This window comes from Equus asinus, chromosome 9 (assembly GCF_041296235.1).
Source record: "Equus asinus isolate D_3611 breed Donkey chromosome 9, EquAss-T2T_v2, whole genome shotgun sequence".
Taxonomy (NCBI): Eukaryota; Metazoa; Chordata; class Mammalia; order Perissodactyla; family Equidae; genus Equus; species Equus asinus.
Window position 1 is genome coordinate 14,503,354 of NC_091798.1, and position 27,417 is coordinate 14,530,770.

At 46.1% G+C, this 27,417-nt stretch overlaps 1 protein-coding gene across 1 annotated transcript in view; it reads left to right on the top strand.

Annotated features, from left to right (window-relative positions):
• The window catches only part of SLIT3 (slit guidance ligand 3), a 588,267-nt gene that overhangs the window by 365,465 nt on the left and 195,385 nt on the right, over positions 1-27,417 (top strand). Inside the window, exon 5 of the mRNA XM_070517106.1 lies at positions 20,405-20,476. Within this exon, the coding sequence (XP_070373207.1) occupies positions 20,405-20,476 (72 nt within the window). The remainder of the gene's footprint in view (positions 1-20,404; positions 20,477-27,417) is intronic.

Below are 27,417 nucleotides of genomic sequence, written 5' to 3' on the forward strand. Positions count from 1 at the left end.
TCTTGAACATTAGAATATAGGGAGAGGATGCGGAAGAGAATGTGATATTTTCCTTATGAGAAAACACATTGCTAACCCTATTTCTACAGCCTCTGTAGGATGTGGGGCAGAAATTAAGACTTGCTGAGAATAGGGTTCTGGGCCTGCTGTTTCTAGCACTCCAGCTGGGTCCTCAGAGGACCCTTATATTTCTTTAGCTCTCACCCCCTCTCCATGCTTTGCTCTCTAACACTCAATACCTCAACCAAGTTTACTCAGAAACCAACTTCCATGTGTGAGCTTATGCTACATGACATGGGACATCAGTTAATCATCTCACAAGAGACTGCCTCTTCAACTTCTTTTGTACCCCCAGCAGCTCAATAATGCTAAAGCTTTAGCATGACCCCAATAAGTGAAATGTGTTGAAATAAAATACTATTTAACTCCAGAATAATAAACAATATTAAACCAAGAAGATACCGTCTTCTTTCCAAGGTCAGAAGGTCTAGTCATCATCTCTGTGCTCACAGGTACCTAAGTCTGCCCTTCTTTCTAACTGGGTGCTGTCGGGGAGGGGTGGGGGTACAGGATGGGTGTGATGAACAAGGCTCCTCCAAGTAAATGTGGGCTAGCCAGGGCAGGACAGACGCGTTCAATCCCAACTCCTCTTTGCTCTGTGCCCTTGGGTAAGTTGCCTCATATTTGAACTGTGCTGTCCTTATATGTAAAATCAGAATGGTAGTGCCTGCCTCATCATGTTTTTGATGAAGGGAGCACACAGTAGGTGCTCATCCAATGCTCATCTCTCTAAGTGGGAGTGGAGGTGAAGCCATGCCTCCCAGGATTTCCTGGTGCTCTATGATGCATCCCTGTGGGTGGGCAGGGTTTGGAAATCTCTATCTTTTTAAAGAAGGTTGTGAGATTATAACATTGAGGAACTCCAGGATTATCTGGAACTTCTGTGCCAGCCCAGGGCACCCTTGTGCTGCCAAAACCATGGCACAGAGGAACTGCCAACCCCCAGGGACCAGTGGTATGGCCCCTTTTGTTATGAATTCCTCTAATTATGCACACGTGTCACAACTTATTATCTCCATAGCAATGCACCTTCCTGCCATTATGCCTGCCCCCAAAGCTGGAATTAGCATTTTGCAGTGACATCTGGGAGTTTTTTCTGTGTTCTCCTGATAGGAAAGAGAAATTGAAACCCATGCCAAAATGCTTAGGAGGTATTATTATCATTGCTATCACTATTGTTATTTCTAAAGTAAAGTTTTCTGGATTAGCCCCACAGAGGAGGTAAGAGTCAGCAGATTTAAAATTTCATAGCTTCCTCTCTGAGGAGAGCTCTGAGTCACTGCTGTGAACACACAGAGACTGATGATCCAGAATGGAGAATTAAGCTATTTGGGTTTTTTTCCCCTCACTATTCACCTTCTCTCTAGTTTTCTACCCCAAGCAACTTAGCAGGAGAGGCTGGGAGGGAGATGAAATGCAGTTTTTCTTATCCAGAATGTGTGGTCCCCATGTTGGTTATTATAGGAAGCAAGTGCTGATGCAGTAAGCTTTGAGTCTGGATTGAGTACAGTCTCCCCTACTCGGAATGTTTCTAAGCGGAGGGAAAGGAGTGGGAGGGAGCCGGGTGCTAGAAGTAGGAGTGACCAGTCTGTGGTTTCAGGACCTGCTGAGTGCCGCAGACAAGGCATTGACCTCTGGGCCTCAGCTTCCTCCTGGGTAAACTGAAGTGGTTGGTAATGTTCAAAATGAGTCAAAGTGCCCTAAATTATTGGGGGTGCAACCCAGCTGGGCTCCTCTGTCACCCCCCACTTCAGTCAAAGAAGCTCCAGTGTGATTTTTTTGGCACTGTGCAAATGCCCGTTCACCGACAAGATAATTCTGCATTTAAGTAATAGTTTAAAACCCACTGAATGAGATGAAAGCATGCTGGAAGGAAACATTGTGATTGATATATACGGAGAGTAGGAAGGGATGGATAGTAGATGTGGGTCAGGGGCAATGATAGAGGTTAAGAGAGGTGGGCGGGACCTTGAGGGGGCCGGTGAGAGGCCAGCATGCTCCAGCCGTGTACCCAGAGCTGTGGGACCAGGTTCGAATGCCGAGACGCCCAAGTCATTATTCTATGTCCCCACAAGTGTCTTCTTTTTGCCTGGGCAGCTAGAACAAAGAGCAAGGGATTCGGGGCCCTGCCCTGGCTTTCTGTGACGTTGGGATTTGGGGGCAAAGCCTTAGCCCTCTGGGCTGGAGAACAGGACCCAGCTTCCTCCTCTCATGAAACGCTGAAGTGCCAATAAATTTATAACTCATCAAAATGGTCAAAACAAGTAAAGCCTGACAGGGGAAAAACGTGCTGAAGCAAAACCTCTGGGGTCCCAGGGGCACCAGGTTTGCACCCCCAGGGAGGCCCGATGCTTCTGAGTTCTTTGTTTATCTCCTGCCCCGCTTCTGTGGGGAGACTCAAGGCTTATCCCTCACTGCAGAGAACTGAACCAGGAGGAGGCATATGGTGAGAGAGTGATAGTCTGTGGCTTTTTAAATGAAAATTTACATGTAAATGTGAATTCATTAAAATATCAGTTATTTTTTAATTGGCTTTCCAAATCAGCATAAGGAAGGCCTATTCCTGTTGGTCTGCTGGTGTAGGTTGGAGATTCTCATCAACATTCAATGAAGAATTGTCCTCATCTTCTGCTTAAAACCCTTCAGTCACTCTTTCTTGTCCTGGGATCATGTCCGAACCTGATCCCATCGCCATCTCCTCCTGTCTTCTCACCAGCTTCCACTGAGCCACTACCCTCCACTAGCCCCATTCTAGCCACACTTGCCTCCCTCTGCTTCTCGGATTGCACATGGCGCATGCTTAAGCGTCAGAGTCCTCACCACACCCATTCCCTCTCCCAGCATGCTCTACACCAGTGGATCCCTGTTTGTTACCACCATGTGAAGGCTTGGTTATGACACAGGTGGCTAATGCAATGCTGGACTTTGTTTAGATCTTGACTACAAACCAACTTCAACGACTTATTGTTAATTTTGTTAGGTGTAATGATACTAGATGGTTAAATTAAAAGTTTTTATTGGTTAGAATTTCATACTGAAATATATATATATATGGGTAAAGTGATATGGTGTCGGAGATTTGCTTTTAAAATACTCCAGAAAGAAAAAAAGTGTGTATATGTGGGCAGGGGAGGTGGGAATAGATGAAAGGAAATTAGCAAAATATAGATAATTGTTGATATTGATGTTTATTATACTATTTTCTCTACTTTCGTGTATGTTCTTAAATTTCCACGAAAAAATTTATTTCCTTTGGGGAAAAAAAAAAAGCCCACAGGTGGCTGTTCCCCACCCCCAAAGTTTCTCATTTAGAACATCTGGGATTGTGACTGAGAGTTTGCATTCTAACAGGTTCCCAGCTGGTACTAACGCTGCTGGACCAGAGACTGCACTTTGAGAACCACTGCACCAAGCCCTCCAACGCACACCCTTCCCTGTGTGATTCCTACGTATCCTGCATGTCTCCATTTGAGCTTCAGTTCCCCCGGCTGCCTAGCATGGATTGAGTTCCCTTATTATACATGTTTGTATCATACGAGCATCTTGTACTTCTTCATAGTGTCCGTCTAAATTATAAAAGCTCCTCTGTGCAGTGATTGCCTTATGTTTGTCTGCCCTAAGTTCTATAACCTCCGTGCACAAAGAGCTAGTTCACCGCTTGTCCCTTGGTCCTAGCACCATGCCTAGCATATAGTAGGTGCTCAGTAAATGTTTGTTGGATGGACGAATGGATGGGTGGATGGATCTAGAAAGACTACCCATTTTGAATGTGGTCAGAGCATTAGGAGGGCTGTTCCCATGTGCAGGGCATGTTGCAGAGAGGGAGGACACCTGCCCAGTTAGCCGGACCAACCAGGTGCTCCTTGGCAACCAGAGAAATGACAGCTACTGCACCAGGACCTGCCTCCTGTCCTGCCTTCTTTATATAAAACAGAAACAACACCCGCGCTGGGCAGGACCCTTCTCCACCGTCAGAGTCCTGCGTTCTTGCCCCAGGCTGTGTGACTTTGGGCCAGTCCTTTCTCTTTTGGGGCCTCAGCTTTGCCATCTGTAAACCAAGAAAGTTGGATCTTTTACCTCTAAAATTTGTTGAGAATCATGGATTCTGAAAAAGATGCTTCATTCTGAATTGTATCCAGTAATGGTTGGGGTGTTTGGTCCTTTCCCCTAATCTTAGCTGGATCATGTCAGTAGAGGGAATCACACTGGGAGGACTGACCTGGTTCTTGCATCTCTCTGGACTGTTTGGTGCCATCCTTCCCCAGGTGCTGGCAGGGGGTTGGCTGTCAAAGGATGAGAGACCACAGATGCAGCCCTCACACGCCAGAGTCTCAGGGGAATCAGGGCTCACAAAAGTCCAAGAGCACCCACTCCCTGTCACCCTGTTTAGGGCGACATTCAACACAATGGCGTGGCAGAGGTTTCAGAAATGGACTATTTAAGCAAGACTTGAAACACCCTTGTGTATTTCAGATGAGCGCCCCCAAATAGTTTATTTTCTCTTTCTTTCCTCTTTGTTTTTTGCAATCATAGCTTTAAATAATAACCCTGAATCCACGCAGCAGTACTCACAGCGTTGCTCATTCTGTCTGTGACTTACTGGGAAGAATCCACGACAGCAGTGCAAATGGCCAGCATCACTTACTCACAGGTTTCATCTTCGCTTTTGGTGTTTGTACATGTCTAGAAGGTCTTCTTTTTGTTTTCCATCCTTAGGGAAATAGACTGTGGTTATATACAGAAATAAGTTGATTAAGAAATGATTTAGAAATGCTGAGAGAGCAAAAGAGTCTAAGAAGAAAGAAGCGAGAATCTTGACTTTCTTGCCACATTATTTAGTTGGAGAAAATAGGCTTTTATCCTGGCTTGTACATAAGAGATTAAGAATACCTTTACCCAGGTGTTTTGATGTTATGGGAATAGCCTTTTAACCTTATGTCCTGTTTTGTTTAGGGTTTTGTCTGTCAGAGCAGCAGTGTTTTCCTCTCTGTGGGTGTACCAGGGAGCTCCAGTTGCAGATTATTAAATAAGCAAGTTCCAAGGAACCAGAAGAAAGTGAAGGCGTTCGTAGGCTCAATGGTGTGGGGCTTAGAAAAGTTGATAAGAAGGATTAGAATTGAAGGATAAAGAAGACTCTTGAAAAGCCAATCCATTATGGGGTCCATTACTTTATATATATTCTCCCAAATCACATGAATAAAGGGGAAAGAAAGGCAGGAAGAAAAAAACTGGCTTCAGTTCAGGACGTCAATTATGTCTTTTTCTTAATCCGCTTTTCACAATTTATTTGACATTTTGAACAGTGGCCAAAAAAGCTATTATAACTATAAAGCATATTCATTGGTATAAATCTCATTAGTTGAGCGATTTAATTAAGGTATTGACATGCTTAATTGATACGTGTAAGCCAAGACCATTTTCATATCTCATTTCCATATGCTTTCTGCTTTAAGAGAAGTGAGAAGCTAGGTCTTTAAAAAAAAAAAAAAGAGAAACTCCCTCCCTAAAAATGTTATAGATTCATCCACGCCTGACATCCCAGGGGACCACTTTCTGCCAGTCTTCTTGATTCCGAGCCAGCTACTCCTCTAAGTGGCGCTGCTCAGAGGGAAGGTGATGTATACCCAGCTTGAGTGCCTGTCAGGCCCTCTTATGATCAATAAGAGAATATTTATATTAATAAAGCACCAACTTAATTAAATAAAATGGTCCTCTGGGTAAACTTAAGATGCTAGAGGATGGGCAGGAATCGATATATTCTGCCATTTGAACATTAAGTATGTGCCTTGAAATTTTATGGAGCTTTTAAAAACTCGCTTTGTAACATAAAAAGTTTGAAACCTCCACAAGTTTTCTCTGCCAAAACCTGTTGTGTCTGGCTTCCAGAGCTGAGGAAAGTGGAACCGCTGGAGATGGGAGCTCAGGAGAAGCCCCTTCTTCTTGTCTGGGCAGCTCCCCTCCTTATGGGGGGGGCAAGAGTTGTCTTGGCGGACCAGGCTTGGGGGGAGGGATGGAGGCCTGAGCTCAGTGCAGGGTCCACACAGCGAGGATGACACTTTCTTTTCCCCAGAGCAGCCTCCCACGTCGGATGTGAGAGAAGCCTTGGGCTCCTTCCTCTTCTTGGTCCCCTCATCCTGGGAAAGCTCAAACGCTAGGATCTTTTGGAGAAGAATCTCTGTGTAGGCGCCTCACAAAACCTTGCTGGCTCCTGCCTGGTCCTTTCCTCTTGCTTTCCTCTGTCTCTTGTGCTCTCAGCCTGGCTCTTTCTGTCTCTCTTCTTGTATGTGTGTGACCCTGTCTCCATCCTGTTTCTCTTTGTCTTGTGTTGGTGGATCTCTCTTTCTCTGTGTCTTTGCCTTCCACGGTCTTTTCTGTGAAATTACTGTGTATGTGTGATTCTCTCTTTTTTCTTGTCTTTTCTCTAGTTTCTCTGTCTCACTATGTCACTCTTTCCCTCTTGGTCTTTGTCTCTCTGCCTGTCTGTCTTTTCCTCTCTCTTTCTCCATCTTTCCCTCTCTCTCTGTCCCTCTGTCTATCACCCTCTCTTTTCTTTCTCTCTCCCTTCCTCCTTCTCTCCTTCTCTGCTTAGGTTCTCCTGCCCACCAACCACTGACTTTCATGGTCTCTCGTTCACAGACTGCCCCTCCACACCAGCACTCAGAGGCTGACTTTCTGGTTCTATCCCCTTGTTCCCAGAGCAGCCTCCTCCACTGGGTTTGGGGATAGGAAAGAGGACAGGGGCTCGCTGTGTCTTGCCTCGAGCAGCTGGGTCTATCGCAGAGGTGACGTTCATTTCCTAAGAGGTGACATCCTACTTGCTGTCCCACTTTGTCCTCTCCCATAGACTATGTCTTCTCATTTTCTTAGCTTTGACCCACAGCACCTAACTCTCTGGGTACCTTGTGGTCACTCCATTAATGATGACCCTTTATTGAAATGTAAGCCCCAGGATAGTTGTAACAGGGTAGTGAGGATTATCTTCACAGGAGGAGCAACCACATAGGGAATTTGCTTTAGCAGCAGATTTAACTCACCTTCCCACCTTGGCTGATCTCAGTTTTTCCCCTTAGGGCTCTTTCCTGCATGGGTCGAGACCCCTTGGAAGCTCACACAAGACCCCAGCCCCCTTCAGAAGGCGGAGGGACACTTCATCTTGTCCCGAGTCTGTAGAGAGGCTGCTGGATCGACATTTGTTCTTAGCTCAGAACCCATGTTTGTATTGAGGCCACTTCCCCATCTAAACTCTGCCCGGGCTGTGGTCTTAGAGCTCTCCTCCCAACAGTCCCACCAGCGGCCTTCAGGCTCTCCTTCTTTTCCTTCCTCTTTGTGGAAGTCTCCTGCCAATTTCTTATTGCTTTCTTTGGAATTGAGCTTGACTTGGAGTTGCTGCTTTACGGTTTTACGGTTCTTCTGTAATATTTTCTGGGACAAGGAGGCAGGGGTTTTCTTGTTTCTACTCATAGTGTTTGAATGCAGACTTGAACAGATGCAAGTACTCATAATAATTAGTATTTATTAAGTGCTTATTATAAGCCAGGTAATACGCAAAGAGCTCTAAATTCATTAGCCATTTCAAAATAATTCCCTGACATAAGTATTTTCATTGTCCTCATTTTACAGATGAGGAAACCGAGGCTCAGATAGGGTAATCTGCTCGCACAAAGTCACACAGCTAGCAAGAGGCAAAGCTGGAGTTCACACTGAGATCTTCCAGGCTCCTGAGCCATGCTTTCAACACTGTGCCTCACTGCCTCCTGGGGTCTTGACTCTGTGCAGGACCTCTGGGGTCAGATATGAGAGGAAGGGAGTTGAGTTAACCAGGAAGAGTACAGCTCAGGCTATAGTTGATGAACAGTCTCAGAGAGGCAAGAGAGGTATTTCAGAAGAAGTCTCTCCTTTATCCCTTCTCTCGTCCCCCAGCTCCTACCACGGAGGTCCTTTTCCCTTTACCTGGGACAGAGGAGTTTATTATATTTGGCATAAGACTAGCTGCAGTGGTCTCACATTCATCACTAATTAATTTAATCTTTGCGGTTCTCTGGCTTTTCCCAGGGCTCACATCCCTTGTCTAGTGCCTTTCAAGCTAAATGGCCAGAAGCAGGTCTGGGATTAAATATTAGTGTTAACTTCAAACTTGGTGTAAATCTATTGAACTGCATCCATTTTTACATAAATAAGCAAGAGAACAGCATCTATTCTCCCTTAGTCAATACCAGGACAGCCACAGGTGTGAGTTATTAGCAATAACTGTAATTGCTTTGAATGGAACAATAAATAGCGCAGGGGGTCATGATGAGAAATGTCCTTCTATAGTATTAACATAGCTTAATGGCTTAAGCTGCTATATGCCTCATCCAATACTGGGCTCCGAGAAGCTGGCCTTGCAACTCAGGGTGCTGAGCTCTCGCTGAATTGCTTTCCTGCTTCAGTAGAAGATAATTTTGAGCCTTTCTGAAGCCACATTGATTTTATCGGCAGATGGCCCCAGGATAGCATCTCACCTCCACCATTGAGGTTTCACTTGTTTAATGGGGTTCTGAAAAGTTACAAGAAAGAACAGGAATCTACAAGCCGCATTTCCTTGAGCTGCAGCCCTGCATTCCAAATTGCAGCCTCTGGGCAGCTGCAGCCCAAGCTATAGCCCCGCCCCACACACTCTGACCCTGCCCCCACCTGCTCACATTTCTTCAGTAGAACAGAATGGACCACAGAGGAGTGACCCCAGTGCTGTATCCCCTAGGGTGGAAGGAAGGAGTTGTCCAGTCTGCAAAACGTTAGTCCAGGGTCAGGCACATACGTAGGATCCAGAGGAGTGTTCAAAGCATCCTTTCCTCATGATCAAGTTGAATATTAAAGGTTATGCGGGTAAAATCAGGAATTGGCTTCAACTGCTCCCAAACTACTATGCCTTAGCCCTCTGGACTGCCTCCCTCTTTCCCACCTCCTTTTCCTCTTCTCCCACCGCCAATTTGACTTCTGCTAATCCTCGGGCTCCGTGAGGGTTTCCAGATCTTTTAGACAGTTTGGCAAGGAGGAGAACGATCACAGAGCAGATTATCGCAAAGATAATCAAAACTTTCTCACTGCCAATCATCCCCTTCTAACATCTCCTGGAGCTTGATGCTAAAAGTATCTCCTTCTGCACCGGGAGTTTCATTATCTATGTTATTCTTGTCTCAACGAGTGCCAGAATTCAGACATGGGAGATGAAACGTTGTCAGGCACACAGCCCCTTCTGGATCAAATCCATTTTCCAAATCTGTTGTACCCTTTCAGGCCAGGTTTAAACTCTATTCCGAAAAACCTAATCGCTTGTCTGCTTAGCCTGCTTCCCAATCTAACTGCACATTCCCACGCTACAGCTTAGCTCACTACACCTTTCTCAGTTGGAGACACTAAATGTGGCTCCTTAAAACACAAGCCTATTCCAGTGGCATTAGTTCTCAAGCGTGACAGTCCACCAGGGAGGTGGAGTTACCAGGGCAGGGGACTAGGGCAAGAGCTTTTCATAATCTAAAGGGACAAACTGGACTTGGAAAAAAATCCCCATAATTTGAGATTTGTTCTCGATCATCCATGAACATGGCAATGGCCTGAAATCATTTTCACATATTTTTTTACCCATTCAACAAATATTTTTTAAGCTATGCGTCAGGCCTCATGTTCAACAAAAGTCTCTGACCGCATGAAATGAATAATCTAGTGAGGGGGCCAGTGGAAAAGACCATGGTACCTTACCAGCTCGACCTCCAGTCAGCATGTAGTGAGAAGCAATGAGCAATCTCTTCAGATCCAAGCTCACTTTTGCCTGTGCCCACATCCCTAACTTCCTTTAGCTTTTTGGTAAAGTCAAATTAAACAGTGCCCTGGGATAGCAATTGAGTTAAAAGGACCACATTGGAGGATGGTCAGCCATTTTGCTTGAGCTTTCTTTTTCAGGAAAAGGGAAGAGGACATTGAGTCAATTACAGACTCATTCCCTCCTTCCTGACGCCAACAGAAATGGACCCAAGTGGTAACGGAAAATATAAATTTGGAATCCACAAGAAAAAGATGTTAGAAGGCACAGTCTCCACCCCCTTAATTTTTTTTCACTAATTATTGCACGAGCAGATCTTCACCTTTGGGATATTATGCCTCAGAACCTAGGCTATCAGAACACTGCCTCGGAGGCAAATGAGGATGGCCAGGTCAGCAATTAATCACGAAGCAGGCCAAATGCACACACTTCATTTCAGAACAATTCCATAAACGTCCCCCCGCCCCCAGCCACCTCCCCCTCGCCTCACTCACAAGGTTTCATCTCCTAATTGCAAAAGCTTTTTGGCATGGGAATGTCTTTGTAAAGAAGAGAGGACTCAATTTGGGCCATCTCTCTAAAGAAGACACGGGAACAAGGACGCTTCTCCAATTAATCAGCAAATGCTTGGCTCCAGCTTTCGGCCAAAGGATCGATTTACATAAAGCTACTTCTCAAGATGAATTTGCCTCCCCCTCAAGTCCCCCTGCATTCCCCTTGTCCAGCCAGCATTAGACATGCTACTGGATTTCAGATTGACAGTGTCAGCTACGACAATCAAATTAGGTCAAAAGCTTCACAGGGCTGCCCAGGGAGAGGGTAGAGGGGGAAGGAGGGAGTGGAAGAGTATGTCAGCCTGGGAGGAGAATGAATTGCACAGAAATAGGCTCCCTTTCCCAAACTCTATTGGGCAGACGCATAGCTTCAAACAAAGGAAAGAGAGAAAACACCACTCTCCATCCTTTTGAACCAGGTGGACCCCTCCCCCCAAACCAAGATCGAAAAATTAAACGAAAACATCTCATTGGGCCTAAAAATTGGCAGGCGACTATCTCAGGTATGTGATTAGATCCTTATGATCAGATGATTTTCAGCATCAGATTTCTGCCCATGATGTAAGGGCACCAAAATTGCAGTTGTACTTCCTGAAGGGTGCATGGGGATGGATGTGCAGATTCGAGTCAGATGCTGGTAGTTGGAATCCTGGTGATGTTTCCTGGACCGTGTAGTGACACAAGGAAATCTGGACCAGAACAGAAGGCACAATCGGGTTGATAATGAGAGCTCCCCAATCCCATCTAATGTAACTGCCTTGTCGCTAAATTGTGATAATCCCAGGGATTAGTGAGCTGTTGAGAAGCTCAAGCCCTGTACAATTTGCTGGAGAAGATCAGTTAATTGTGATGCTGTTTCATGAACACAAAGAGCCTTCCTAGGACTTGCATATGCTAATTAAATGAAGAAAGCTTCTGTTTGGGCTGGAAGCATTGGTTAACCCTGCCTGCCCTGGAAGGGTGTTGGTTTGAAAAGCTCAAATTAAATCCTATGGCTGGAAGGATTTACGACTGCTCCTAGGAGGGATGGCTGAATGACTGGAATATTTAAAGCTCTGGCTTTCTTTCCTAAACCCAAAGATTTCTATAATGGCTCCCCTTGGTTCCCCTCTCCTGTTGTATACCTGAACTCCCCAAGGAGACCCACTTTGGGCTCCTTTAGATTAGTTCCAACATCTAAAACTCTTTCTCTCTCTTGGCAGTGAGTGCACTCAGAGCTACAACGTCCAACTCCTAGCCTTTTCCTAGAACTGCCCTGTCCAGTGCAGTAGACACTGGCCGTGTGTGGCTATTGAGCACTTGGAATGTGGCCGGCCCCAACTGAGATGTACATAAAATACACCAGATTCTGAAGACCTGGTATAAACAAAAGAATGTAAAGTATCTCATTAGTAAATTTTTATATTGATTATATGTTGAAATGATAATATTTTGGATATATTGGGTTAAATAAAACACTTTATTAACATTCATTTCAGGTATTTCCTTTTTACTGTTCTTAACGCAGCTAATAGAAAAATTTAAATTGCAGGAGTGTCTCATGTTATATATCTATGGGACAGCACTGTTCTCGAATTAGCAGATCTGGGGTTGGCCCTGTGGCTGAGTGGTTAATTAGCATGCTCTGCTTTGGTGGCCTGGGGTTTGCTGGTTCGGATCCTGGGTGTGGACCTATGCATGGCTCATCAAGCCATGAGGTACTGGCATCCCACATAGAAGAGCTAGAATGACCTACAACTAGCATATACAACTGTGCACTGGGGCTTTGGAGAGAAAAAAAAAGAGGAAGATTGGCAACAGATGTTAGCTCAGGGCCAATATTCCTCACCAAAAAAAGTATGGTTAAAAAAAATTGATAGAATTAGCAGATATCCCCTGGAGGGATATTGGCCTCTGCGCCCTTCAGCTATGGGTTGAAGTGGTCTGTTGGCCAGCACAGAAGGTTGTTTTTAATTTGGGGGAAATTAATTCAGATGGGCCCTGTATTCCCCTCTTCACTGCCTCACTGTTTTTGTTGTCCACGTTCAGCCTGCTTTACTCATTTACTGTAACCTGCATAACCCATAATGCATTTGTGATCTCTAGAACATCTGCCCATAAAGAGATAGAAAGAGGGCCCACGTTGGTGACAGTGGAGCAAACCAACAGCCCCAGCTCCGTTTGCAGCCTTGTAGCAGCTCGCAGCCCTCAGTCCCCCCGAGGTTTTCTTCGCTCCCTTGTGCTTGAACACCAGATCCTCCTCATCACAGCTTTCCATCTGCCTCTCAGCCTAGCTGCTCAGTCCTGCTCATTACCTGCCCTCCCGTGATTTCTCCCCTAGATTGCAGCCCTTCTGGGAAACGGTAGGAGATCACTGGTCTGTGAGGCCCCACCAGAAGTGTCCTAATCGCAGTCAGCCAGTCTCCCTACAGGTTTGGGCGAATCCGAGGGCAAAGTGCTTGGTTTTCTTCTGCCGTATTTCTGGGATCCCAGGGAAACATCCATGGACTCTTACCCCTTCTAGGAAGGCCTCCAAACGGGGCCCCTTAGTGGCTTTCTAAAATACAGATTAGATGTTGTCACTCTGTCCCTCTTCAGCCAGCTCCTGTGACCCTCTGTCCCATAGCTGTTTTGCCCAGCAGCAGCCGCAGGCTCAAACCTGAGACACAGGAGGCCTTTGCATCTTGGACCCAAGATTTTCCCTAAAATCAGAATAGACGCAGAGAGTCGTAGGATGCTGCATTTGCTAACTTCATGCTGATAAAATGAAGGCAGTGATTTGCATTTATATAATGCATTAGATTGTAGAAAGCACTTCTCCATTATCCGCAAGGTTTATCCCAATTTCACAGAAGTACAAGTTGAGGCTCAGAGAATTGAATTGTTGCTCTTAAAGACACACAGCCCATTAAGTAGCACAGATGGGACGTGAACTGGGCACCTAATCCCATGCACTAATCATGCTACCCATGTTCTCAAAGTTGCTCAAGGTTTGGACTCCAGAGCCCATTCCCAGGGTGCCTGATTCAGTAAGTCTGGAATGGGTCCCAGGTATCTGCATTTAAATTTCTTTTATTGTGAAAATTTCACACATATATAAAAGTCAAGCACAGATTATAAATGAACCCACTTTGGACACATCATTCAGCTCCAATAGGTATCAACTCATGGCCAATCTTGTGTCATCTGTACCTCTACCCACTTCCCCCTCTTCTGTATTATTTTTAAGCAAAACCCAGACATCATCATTTCATCCTTAATTATTTCAGTAGGTATCTCTCAAAGATTAAGACACAAATGGAAGGAAACATAACCCACAATGCCATTATCATACCTAAATAATTTTAAAAACCGGGGATCTGGATTTTTTCAAAGCACCGTCAGTAAATTCCGATCAGATAGACCACGAGCCGCAGTGTGAGAACAGCTGTCCTGTGCCGCTCCTACCCTCAACGACCTCTTCCAAATGTCCTGATTTCTATCAAACTGTCCACTTTGAAAGACAAAACCAAAGTACCTGAGGAAACAAGCCTGCATCCTTGCAAGTCCCGGGGATGGAGATTGGCATCTTTCCCCTTTTTTTCCCCCAAAACTAAAAAGATTTTGGGCCTCGAATAAAACAAAGCTGTGAACTATTTTCCATGGTGCTTAAGAACAATCTGCGGTGTGAATTTAGAGACAGGCTTTCTTCTTGCTGAAAAGGAAAAAGCAGTCAATCTTCAGCTCTTACTTTTGAGGTGTCTAGATGTTTATTTTACATCCATGTATGTAAAGGCTCTGTTTCTTTGTGTCTGGGATCAATGAGAATGCAAACTCCAGGAGGGCAGAAACTTGGTTCTGTTCACTTCTGAATCTCAACATCTAACATAGTGTAGCACATAGTAGGCACTCGATTCATTTCTGGTTGAGTGAAATAAGAGTCTGAACTGACATTTAAGCCACCAGTATGAAACATCTGAATGGTATGACTAGGACTTTTCTAGCAAGCTGGTCAGAGAAGGCAGAATGGAAGGAGTTTTTATTGATATCTTTCATTCGGTAACTTTTTAACATCAAGGGAGCAAGCCATGTAAACTCCTGCTGCAATGAAATATTCAGAAACCCAACTGGAGCAGTGGGAAATAATTGCTTCTTTTGTCCCCCATTGATATTTTGATTCTCTGGATCCCTGAGATAGGTGGCGGTTCTTTCAGGAAATGATTCAGTTACTCCATTGTCATCTCCATCGGACAAAGGATGCCATTGACTAGACACCAGCTGGAGGTACCAGGGCTTCTTAGCCAGGACATATGCTTGGGCTCATTTGGTTTTGACAGTGACCCAACTGCAAACATCTAATCTTGCTTATTAGATAAATTGCCTGCAGAAGAGATTTACCATTTAAGATGAATCCTCCCTGAAGTCTACATTATAAAGTCCCCAGGGAACAATTTTTCCTGCATGTCTGTCCCTCCTGTTGTATAAAATAAGGGAAGCAAAGCGATATCTTTCTCTTTAGTTCCTAGAGCCGAGTGATGTGTCACAGTTACTATGTATTAGGAGTTGGGGGTGGGGGGAGCAGGGTTCAGCTTTGTATAGGGTGTAGCACTGAGAGTACAAGAAATTTTAGATTCGTGGATTATTCATCAGAAATGTTTAAAATCCCTAAGTGAGTTTTGATTGATACCTACTGCACCAATGGGCAGGTTTCCTCCCACGAGGCAGCAACACAGAGAGTAATTTTAATACATACTCAGGCCAAAGAGAATCAGAGTGGTAATCCACTACGCTGATCCCAAATCCAGTAATGGTTCCAAATGTAAATGCTTTTAGATCATCCCCTGGTGTCTAGTTGTTAAGATCCTGCGCTCTCACCACCACGGCCTGAGTTTGTTTCCCTGTCAGAGAACCACACCACTCATCTGTTGGTTGTCATACTGTGGCTGCTGTGTGTTGCTGTGATGTTGAAAGCTATACCACCAGTATTTCAAATACCAGCAGGGTCACCCATGATGGACAGGTTTCATCGGAGCTTCCAGACTAAGACAGACTATGAAAAAGGACCTGGCCACCCACTTTCAAAATAATTGGCCATGAAAAGCCTAGGAACAGCAGCAGAGTATTCAATAATACTCTGGAATAATACAGTGCTGGAAGATGGGAAGATGGTGCAAAAAGACCAGACAGGGTTCCATTCTGCTGTACACAGGGTTGCTAAGTGTCAGTATTGATGGCACTAAGAACAAAGATCATCCCCTCTTTTAGTTTGTCTAGTCAAGAGTTGATAGATTTTTTTTTTAAATGTTACTAAAAAGGCACCTGATTGGTGTCAGTGAAGGAGTTTGGGGAGGTAGACAAAGAAGGTACCAGATTGGGTTGTTCTAGTTTTGTTTGCTCAATTAGCTTCCCCCATGGCCTCTTGATCCTTGGTCCTGGATATGTCATCTTTCGGGAAAGACTTTTTTAATCTTTTGAGAACTTCCTGACTCAGGAGAACTGTCCTTGAAGCCTTCTTATGAATGCTTTGGGTTGGATCCCTTGAGACCCCTTTAGTGGCATTGCCTCTCGTCTCATGTTTCTTTGGACTTTGCCAAAGGTCATGGCTGGGAACCTCTTCAGCAATCTGTCCTTGAGATGCTGGAGTCACCTCGTCCAGCCTTATGGAGAGCAGGCAGAGCTGGGGAATTTGCATCTCTCTTGGGTGCTTCTGAGAGAGCCCAACCTAAGACAGATCTTTTCTCCAGAATCAAGCTCTCCTGTTTCATCCAAAAGAATCTAGAATCAAGTATGGCTACTCCTTTCCAGATGATAGATGAGGGAGACTTTAATACCTCCCTCAGATTTTATGAAAGGAATATTAGCAACGTTTATGTCTTTTATTCTTTGCAGAATTGTATGCGTATGTCCTGAGGATGAGGATGATAAAAGATGTTTTCAGCAATGTAAATCCAGGGCTAAATGGGGGGAAAGTTCAAGAAATAAACGCAAGCATTTGTTGAATGCCTGCAGGGTTCCAGGGACTATGCAAAGTGCCATGTATCAGCTCATTGTATCCTCACAATTAACCTCTGAGGTCAGTAAAATACATAGCCCCACTGTAAAGAGGGAGGAACTGAGGCATAGAGCATTTCAGTAAGTTTGCATGATCATGTAGCTAGTTAGTGGCTTCACCCACTTCAGAAACAAGAATTCCCCAAGTTTTGGGAGAGCATCCACATCCCATTTTGTAGTTTCTGAATAATGTGAGATCGATATCTAGGAGCAAATCCCCCCACAAACTGCCATTGAACAGACAGGACTTCCTGGTAGCGTGAATGTGACTAAGACAAGCACTTTGTCCCCACCAGAACAAAGGGGAGACCATTTTCCTCCTCCTTGTCTGGCGATCTTGCCTGGTAAACATGGGGTGGGCAGGAGTGGGGTGAAGGTGGGGACTGTCATTCACTCAGAGCATTCATGCTCCGAGAACAAAGCATGCCTGACATTGCAGGGAGAGCGGGGAAGCATTTCAAAAGCTCCATTGGAACTAGACAACCTTTCAATCCATTTATCAAAGTGTCTGCAGTTCCCGTTTCAAGGTAGATGAAGCAATAATAAATTTGCGAAGAAAGTTAATCTGCGTCCAAAGCATTTTAGTAAATTAAAAAGGGTTGGAGGGGGTTGGCTGGAAGGGGAATATATTGGTTCTTGCCAACTCCTATTTGACTTAGTGTCTCCTTAATAAGTCCTCTTTGGTCTTGTGTTTTGGGATGGAATAATCAGTCAGTTAATCATTTTCCGGAAGCAGGAAAATGCACTTTAGCTAATGCAGTTCTCCTTTCCTTCGGAGTCCTAATTATTTAAAAAGGCATCCCAATCTGGAGCCCCCCTTCCCAGCCAAGAAAGCCTTTCCCACGAGTCGTCCGCCTTTATTTCCCAGGAAAATCCCAGGGCACCTCTCACTCTCTCACCCTACTCCAACCTCATGTCTTTTATCTAATGTTTAAGAAAAACAAAGCAAGTTCCCTTTCCTTAGTCACTTCTGAGCATTTTCCCTCAGGAAGGGTGAGGCATTAAACCCCCAACAAACAATTGGCCGGAACTAGACTCTTGGGCACGACGGATAGATTTTGTTCTTTTTATTTAAGTGTCAGAGGAAAATGGTGGCTCTTGTCTCGCTCAAGGATAGTACTTAGCAATAGCTCCATGCTCTGGCATCACGCTGAGATAAACACACTATTAGGAACCCTCACAAAGGCCCCGAGATCATTGTGAAGGGACGGTTACCGAAAATGAAGCACCCAGCCCTGAACCCGCCTCCACGCCCCATCAGTAACACCATTAAAGCTGTCAGTTTGTCAGCCCACTGGAGGTATTTATGAAATCAGTATACAATCCTGCAGATGGATGGCAGCAGTATTGTTAGCCGGAGAAGAGAGGCTCAATGGAAAATAAAATTAATAAAATTTACAAGCAGATTGTCATGGGGAACAGATGAATTCCCTACAATCTCCTGTGTTTCTCAGTTGCGGCAGGATGAAAGTCATGGCAGGGAGGTGGGAAGAAAGCTGTGCTCTAATCTGGGCTCCTTAAACTAGGAGCACGACTGGGTGTATTTGCAGCAGAATAGTGAACGGGAACCCAAGTGGCTGCCCCACCCACGTGCAGGATTTTGCCTATGTGACTGCTTTTGTGGAGACTTCTCAGCAACTCCACCAGATTTTTCTCCTTAAATATTGCTCTACTCTCTTCAGCCCATCATACTGCAAACCAGAACCTTCGTACAATTGCTATTCCTTCAGTATGTTTGAGCGCCTTGAACTCAAAGGGTTAATGCATTATGGGAATCTATGCCCCTTCTTCTGGCTTCTGGGCATGGTTCGAGCTGACAGTTCTAAACCTCTCTCCTGTGTGTACCTCCTGCCCCTGATCCTGGTCATCGGCCATTTGCCAGAAGTGTGACCTGAGCTGTTTCCCAGAGCGGCCAAAGATAGCAGCCAAGCCTGGGAGGCTAGCAGGCAGGGGCTTGCTGTCCTGGAGACCAACCTTCACTTGGCAGAAAAGACTGGGCCCATTGTGGCTGCTGGAGCCTTGGGTACAGCCCAGATGCCTGGTGGAAATTGCATTAGCAGGATGACAGGACCTGGGCCCCCTTCTCCTGGAGGCTGATGGAGAGCAGAGGAGTGGCCTTGGTGACACTGCCTGACCCCTGCTGTCATCCTGGGCTTTGTTCAGCGCCCCGACTCCAGGCTGGAGCCCTGCTCATTGAATCAGGCCCGGCCGAGGGAGCCTGCAATGGGGCTCATTGTGCGTCTAAATGTACTTACATCAGTTGCAGGCAGAGGAAACTGGATTTGAGATGGAGGGCACCCCGTTATTCAGCCCCGGAAGCCACTAGGATTCCTATCTGCACCCTACCCCAACTCTGAGCCTTGCCTAGGGGCCTAACAGCGGCCCCAGGCAGCCCCCAAGAGTCTGGAGTTTCAGCCAGGCCCTCAGAGTGTGGCAGCTCATCTCAGCAGGTGAGAGCAGAAAAGTGAATGCCGCTCTTCTGTTTTCTATTTTCTCTCCTGCCCCCTTGCAAAACGTTAATTTCAATGGCCCTAGTTTTAGTGGAGGATGATTGTCTGACCTCTGTTTCCGAATATATTTGGAGTCAGCAGTATGTTTTGAAATCAGCGTGGGAGCATCCACCGGTACAGTCTGTCTCTAGGACAGCTCAGCACTTAAAGACGTGTTTACCCTGTGACTCCTTTTAGGACTTTATATCAAGGAAATGTCCCTAAAATTTGTGGGCAGGAAAATTCATCCTAGTGTTTCCTTAAATGGCAAATGAATACATAAATAAATACCCATCAATGTGGGATCATATAGCCCCACATTGGATGATATGCAGCCATTAAAAATGTTGGCATGCATGCAGTGTTAATGACATGAACAGATGTTCTCAATATAATAAGTGAAAAAAGAAGTTATAACAGACTATATACTCTGAGATCATATTGGTGAAATTTATACATATTACTCCTAATTGGTAACAGTGGTTATGTCTGGGTAGGTAGGTAATTTTTTTTACTTACTATCTGAAGGTTTTTGTGTTCCAAAATAATGGAGATATATACCTATATCTATAGATATACATATGATTGATATGTATGGGTCTGTGTGTGTGCGTGTGTGTGTGTGTGTGTGTATACGTGATTGATTGCTCACTGAGATCCCAAGCAAACTTGAGATATGAATGAGAACAAGTGCGTGTGTTTGGTCTGGCAAAAAATAAAACCAGAAATCAAAATGACAAAAGCTGCATGGGTCTCAGGAAAGGAAATTGAGGCTTTGGGGCTTCCTCAAGAGGACTCTGGCACAAGACTTAGGTGTGAGCCAGTTTCGAGACCTGACACTTACTTTGTCTCTTACCTGCCTCCTCAGAGCAACATGTTAGTACTGCTTAATGCTAGATGAGGTGCCAGGGGGACCCCCATTTTGGATGGGTTTGGGGAAATGCAATTTGAATTCATCATGCCTGTCACTAGAACAATACAGGAGGCCCCAGGGGTCTTGGGGGCTCTAGAATAAGCGGAGGTGATCATCCCCCATCAGAAAATCAGGATGGCCCGGCTCTGGCTCCGTTCCAATCCCAGATGACAAAGGCGGAGAGTCCCCGAGAGATGGGAGATTGAGTGATGTTGACCCCGATGTGGGGGAGGGACGTTGTGGGGGAGGGGGGCAGGGGTCATCTCTGGGAGGTGGCAAAACAGAGAATTGGGTGCAGTGTGTGCAACAAATAACCCAATCTTGGCTCGTGGCCTGGAGGTGCGAGACCACCCACAGAGCCCGCCCTGGAGGCGAGCTGCTCCGCCTGGTAACCATTTCAGCAAAGGCCATCACTAGAGGAACAATGTGCAGGCTTGTAGCAGCCTGGGGCCTGAGACTAAACAGTCCCCCAAACCCTCCTGAACGCAGAGGCAGCCCCCAGGGGTTTTGTTATCGTAATGAGATGCAGATAAAGGCGGCCTTGTGGCTAATGCAGTGTGCCTCTCCTCTTCTTGTTTAGAGATCTGAGCGAAAACCGGATCCTGGGGATCCCGAGGAAGGCGTTCCGCGGCATCGCCGACGTGAAGAACCTGTAAGTGCTGTTTCTGTTGCTTTGCTGCGGCGGTGGCTCTCTGGCCAGAGCAGGGGTGAGGGACGGGACAGGAAGGCGGCATCACTGTGCCCGTGCTGCCTCGGTCCAGGCGCCTTTGAGACAGGTTGAGGGATGTGCTTAGCGATTTCCAGGGCACACACGTCAGATGCCAGGACAGCTCCACAGAGTCCTGTTCCCTGGTTATTTGTCCCCAAGTGTGAGCATAAGAGCCCCAAACCTGGGTCAGAGCCCGGCCCCACTGTGGCTCTGTGGCCTGGGGCTCAACTCAGTGGCCTGGGGCTCAACTCAGCTTCATCCCGTTATAAAATAGGGATGATAGCCTGGAGGGTGTGTAGATGCAAACAAGAAAATGTTTTAAACTCCAGTGCCTCATACATAGTCAGTATTCAATAAACGGGAGCCTTGAGGAGGAGGAGAAGGAGGAAGATGATGAAGATCATGATGGTGAAGTTCTCACCGTTACTAATAGGATCTTGTGAGAGAACACTGAGATTTGTATCCCAGGACCTGGGGAGACATGGCCAGATCCACTGGACGAGGTGCTAGGTGTTTTTTCTTTTAATTTTTATTTTGAAATAATTGTTGATTCATAGGAAGTTTCAAAAACAGTAGACAGGTCCACGTACCCTTTTACCTAGTTTTCTCCTAATGGTGATATCTTACCTAATTACAATATAATATAAAAACCAGGAAACTGACAACGACGATCCACAGACTTTATTCTTCAGATTTCACAGTTTTACACAGAGTTTTGTGTGCGCACGCATGTGCGCATGTGCAGTTCTATGTAATTTTACCACGTGCAGATTCCTATGCCCGTTGCTGTGGTCGATGCAGAACTGTTCCATCACTACGCTTTTGAACTTGCCAAATAACCTTTGTGATTTGCTGCCTGGGCTCCACTGTTTGCTGCTTATCAGTGACTCCTGGGACCTTCCCTTCAAAAGGAGTGTACTTTCTGAATTTTACATGGCCATGTGTACTGCTGTGGCCATGTATTTGGAACAGGTATTGGGAGAGGGGCCCAGAAGAAGGTCTGGTTTGTCTGAGCAGGCATTTCTGCCCTCTGGCCTCTTCCACAGGCTCAGGTTCAACTTGAGAAGTCTTGCAGGAGGCTTTTTAAGAACTACTTCTGCTGTCATTTTCCCCCATAAGGACCTCAGGGATTCTAGTGCACTGGGAAGCTGGTGATGGCTTCCAGATACAGGCTCTCTGCCTCCCCTGTTGCTGAGAACTCAGTGGAAAGCTTTTGGTGTTTAATATGCAAAGTACACAAGAGGGCAGAGGCATCTCGGGGTGAAGGGAGCAGGGGGCAGAGAGGACTTTTCAAGGGGCTACCAGATAGGAGGCTACCCACTCCTTCATCTGGGAGTGTTTGCCCAGGAGCAGGAGAAGGCGGGGTGCAGCCAATAGAGCCATGGAGAACGGGACTCAAGATTGTGCACAGAAACCAAAACTATGAGGGTATGTTAATTAGCATCCCAGAAAGGCAGGGCAAGAGGGGAACTTCGAGATCCTCTAAAACTGTACGGGCCAGCAGTGAGAAACTGAGGATCAGAAAAGGACAGTGTCTAACTCAGGGTCAACCAGCTTCTCCATGATGGAGCCACAAATTTGCATTTTACATGTATAAAGTGGTACATCTGTCATATCTCATGGCTCCAATCTTAAATGGGCCAGTTAACCAAAAGAATATTGCGGTGACATAGAAGCAGGGCTATGTAATTACCACCTACATTTGTGATTCTCAAAAAAGTGATTAAATCTCACAATGGTCCTCAATAGTTGCTGGGGTTTTGGGGGTTTGTTATTGTCGTTTTCCTTTCATAGCTCTAACTTCATAAAGGCCTCAAGAGCTAAAAGATTCCAGATTCTGCAAACACAGGCTCCTGAGTCACTCAGGAGCTACTGTCAGGTGCTGCTGCTGCAGGCCACGCGGACACGTGTTACTCCAGGGCCTGCACAGTTAGGATCTTCTCTTATTTATACCTAGTGCCAGCCTGTGGTCCTGGGGGGAGAGGCGGGTGTAAGCTTTCTGCTTAAAGGATGAATTTACCCAACAAGACTAAAGTGGTGGATCAGTTCCTTTACACTTCTAATCACGTCAGTCAGCTCACATTTGTTGGCCAAAACCTAGAAGGCCAAGAGGTAGAACTCATATTCTCAGGTGGCTTACGGTAAAACTGGGGTTGGGAGGCATGCATACAAGAGAAATGTTTAGTGATTTAACGGCCTACTTGAAAACTTGCAAATGAGCGGCTATGCAGAATAAAGGGCCATCAGAGCTCAGAGAAGAAAACTAGCTTTAGGCAGTACAGCCTAAAGGTTAGCAACGTGACTTTAGCAGTCTGATAGATCTATGCCGGATGTCCAGCTGTGCTGCGTGCTAAGTCCGTGACCTTCCATACGTTACTTGACACTTGTGAGCCTAGATTTCCTCCACTGTAAGATAAGTGTAAGAATTGTTCTTAACTTCCTTGAGTTTTTGTGAAGGCTAATAAAATAAGGTGTATAAATAACTTAGTACCGTGCTTGGCACATGGAAGGTATTTAGAAAGTTGTGGCTACTGTTACTGCTATATTCCTTTGTTGCTGTTAGAAGTGTGAAGGCTTTAGCTGGGCCTGAATGGTGACTGGAATTCACAGAGCAAACAAGGCAGACAGTGTGTGCACAGTGTAGAGGCAGGCCTGTATAAGGTATGTGTTTCAAGGGCACGAGCAGAGCCATCGCATGGAGTGGGGACATTAGGAGGCAGAAAAACAGGTGATAAGGTTAGAAAGCGAGGTGAGACCAGGTGGTAGGGAGTCTTGCCTGCAAGGAGTACAAACTTTAGATGTACTGAGAATGTGGATGGCTTCTGACATGGCAAAGATCAGGGTGAAGACTTTTATTCTGGAAGAGGAAGCTAGGACAGGAGGAGGTGGAAAAAGGAAAGGCCAGGGGTGGGAGATGAGACTGTGGTCCGATATGAGGAGAGAGCAGTCAGAAGTGAAAGGAGGAGTCCAGAATAAGTCCCCCATGAGGACCAAGTCACCAGAACTTGGCAAACAATAACTCATTATTAGAGGCCAGGAGAAGAGAAGTGGAAAATGATGAGTTCCAAGCTCAGACGATATAGAGAACAATGGCAAATTCACAGTCATTCATCCATGCAGCCATCAAAATGTTTTTTGAGCTACTAAATGCCAGTTTTGGGGGCAACCACAGAGAGTAAGGTATGTAGATGTGTGAGCTCTGTCTTCTTGGAGCTTCCACTCGATGGAGATTGAAAGGCCGGGAGGAAGAGACCCAGGCAGAAAGAGCACGAGGTGGGTATGAAGAAGTGATGTCAAGTCTTCCACGGGCCGTGTGGGTGGAGCATCTTCTGTATGCTGGGAAATTAGCGGACCTCACGTCCCCTTCTGTTCCTACTGGTTGAATGACTGTGGTCTGTGGGCTACAGCTCCGTCTATGGCCTCAGCTTCCACGGTTTTAATAAGAGGGAGTTAAACTAAATAATCTTACAACCTTAAGAGAAAATGTCATGTTGGTAATTGGAAATACAGGACCGGAGCTGAGGAGCGGGTTGAAGGAGGGGAGGCACCTGGGTAGAGGCGATAATTGAAGTTGTACGTGTAAGTATAAGTCGGTACCTGTAAAATAGGAGACACTTTGTAGAAATTAAGTTTGCGTAAAACCTGTTAAAGAAACACTGCTCCTACCAGACCTCAATTACCCACATGTAGACCGTCTCTCTTGTGAGTGATGAGTAGCAGATTTAAAGTCTCAGGAAGGTACGTCCCTGTCATCGGTCTGTTTGAGACCCACCTTCCGGTGCCCGGCCTTCTCCATCACCTTGTGTGAGCCCAGAGAATGTAACTCCACTCTGCCGTTACTTAAGGATAATAGGAGTAGAAGACAAATTATTGGAGTATCAGGCTGTGAAATGACAACAATTGGGCCTGTCCACTATACCACGTGCTTCATTAAGAGAAGAAAATCAAGGATTATCTATTTTTTTATAATATTGTACTTTGGACATGAACTTTCTTTGCTTGTCCTGACATTTCCCTTCAAGAGGAAGAGACTGTGATACCCCCATTTTCCAGATGGTAAAATTCAGTTTCCGTCCGTTGGTGTAATTTGGTAAAAATCAGCAGACACAGTTGGGCCTCAGCCTCCCCGCTAGCCTGCCCTTTGTGACCCACCCAACCATTGTTTGGACTCTGTGCATAGACCCCTCTGTACACCCAGCATCCTCCCCGCTCAGCCATGCTAGCAACAGGAAGAACAACAAAGTAGCCAAGGACTCCGCTCACAAGTGGAGGCTGATTCACGGAAGTGAGCAGGCAAGTGTGCAGCTTTGAAGAGAGCTGAGCATGAGGATGCAGGCAGCCTTTGAACCCTGTGGGAATAGGGAGCCACCGATGTGATCCTGGTGCTAGAGGGACTTGGCACCCTGCCCCCCAGGCAGCGGAAGGAAGCCCCTAATTGCTTCCTGCTTCTCCAAAGAAGAGAGAGAAAATAATTAGCCAGGGATCCCACTCTAGGCAATTACTAAAGGCTGGTTTCATGGGCTGATCCCACACTGCTGCCTCTCTGGAAGGGGGAGATGCTGTATTTAAAGAGAGACAGGCAGTTAGATGGACAAATTGAGCTGGAGAAAGAGACACTCAGAGAGACTGACCTGTGGATGGACCAACATTCAGTGCACAGCTATGACATCCTACTCTATGCAAATACTGTGCTAGGTACCAGACAAAGACACAGAGTAGGAGAGAGGGAATAACCGGAAAGACACAGAGATAGGAAAAAAGAAATGAATTGGAAAAAAAGAGATGACAAGCCACAATCCAACAAAGCATAATAAGAAAAAGACAAAAACCAGTATAGATTGTTTTTAAAAAACGTTCCCTTGCCCTATCTTTCTCGGCAGTCATGTTTTCCTCTGTTTTTCAGTTTCTATTTGCGAGGACTCTGTAGGACATGCATTCCAGAAGGGAAAATCAATAACCCCTGTCTCTGCCAGCTAGCAGAATTTGGAATTGACGGTTTCAAAACAAAGCTGGGCAGGCGGCCTTTGTGTTCTCCAGTGAGTCGGAGTTGCTGCACTGCCCTCCCCCTTCCCGAGATTAATGAGGGCTATCTCCGCCCGCCCGTGAGCAGACTACCGGTAATGTTGTGTCAGGGTGAGGGAGGTGTGGGGAGGAACAGGAAGCACCTATTCGTTGGTAGCATCTCTGCTTGCTAATCTGGGCGGCTGTTCATTCTGTCACTGTACCTGGAACAGAATCCATGCTCCTGATCATGCCCTGCAAGAGTCTACATGATCTTGGTCTTCTCTCACTCGTATCATCCTTCCCGTGCTCCATTCTGTCCCTTGAACACCCCAAGCTCCTTCCTGCCTCAGGGCCTTTGCACATGCTGCTCCCTTTTCATGGGATGCAAAGCCCTTAGATGCCCACATGGCAACTCCTCCTGATCTTCAGATCTCAGCTCAAACGTCAGCTCCTCAGAGTGGCCTTCCCCGACTCATCTGAAGCAGCTCCCCCGGCCCCCACTTGCCTTCCTCTCTTTCATTACCCAATTTTATTTTTTCAGAGCACTTATTGCCCTCTGAAAATATCTTGTTTATTTACTTGTCAACCTGTCTCTGTATGTCACAAGAATGAACATGTGTACACAGGGACCCTGTCTCAGTTACTGTGGAATCACAGTGCCCAAACAGTTCATGGCGGAGAGTAAGGTTGATTAAAAATGCATCGAATGAATGTATTTGTTCATTAATTCCTGAAGTATTTGTGGTTGGCCTATTACATACAAGAAATCAGGCACTCTTGCTAAAATTTTTAATATGAAAATAATATTATAGAAAGAATAAGACACCATCCTTGTACTTGGAGAACTCACAGTCTAGTAGGGGGGCAGACTAGTAAACCAGCAGTTGCAGGACATGGGCTGGACTCTGATGGAGATAAGGACAAAGATGTGGGAAAGCCTGGGGAGACAGGCCTCATTCTAGCTTCCCTCAGGAAGTGACATGAGTTGGGTCTTGAAGGATGAGCAGGAGTTCATCCAGGGGAAGGGCATTCCAGGCAGAAGGAACAGCATGTGACAAATCACCAACTTGAGCAAAGGGAGCAAAGCAAGAGAAAGAGTTGATGCTTGCCAGAGATTCATGGCTGAAGCATAAGGAGCAAGGGAGGCAATGAAGAGATGAGGTGAGTGAGGTAGGTAGGCAGGGCGTGGGGGAGTGGGAGGGAGGGAGGACCTTGTACGCCAAGATCCACAGAGCAACAGGGATCCACTGAAGGGCTTTTAATAGGGGAGCAGCGAGATCAGATTTTCATTTAAGAAAGACAGCTCCAGCATCATTGGGGGCGGTGGATTGCTGAGAAGAAGAGACTAAAGTCAGGGTGTCCAGAGAAGACTTGTACAATTGTTAGAGATCATGGGGTCCTGAATCAAGCAGGCAAAGTGGACCTGAAGAGGCCGCGTCAGATGGCAGAGACCTGCCGGAGAAAGACAGTGGGCTTTGGGGGCTGACCAGGTGGGTAAGCTGAGAGCCTGTCTGCAGGGCTTATCAGGAGAGGCAGAGGGGGCCTTCAGTGCAAGGCACATCTGTGAACTCCAACACGGGACTAGTGCCTGCCTCTCCCGATGAAAGCGACGCTGCCTCTTGGAAGGGGGAATGGGAAAATCTGCTCGGAGGCAAGCAGATGCTGGTTGATCCCCTTCCCGGGGTGCAGCAGGTGTTCCAGCCTTTCCTCCTCTGCATTCCTGGCTGAGTGTGTCAGGTTCAGAAGCGCTGCTGGAGGAAGTTGGACTGGACCCCAATCTGCTAAGTGCCACCCAAACAAGCTATCCAGAGAAAGGGATCATGTCAGCCTGCCTCTCTCCTTCTCACTCTCTCTTCCTCCCCCCTTCCTCCCTCCCTCCC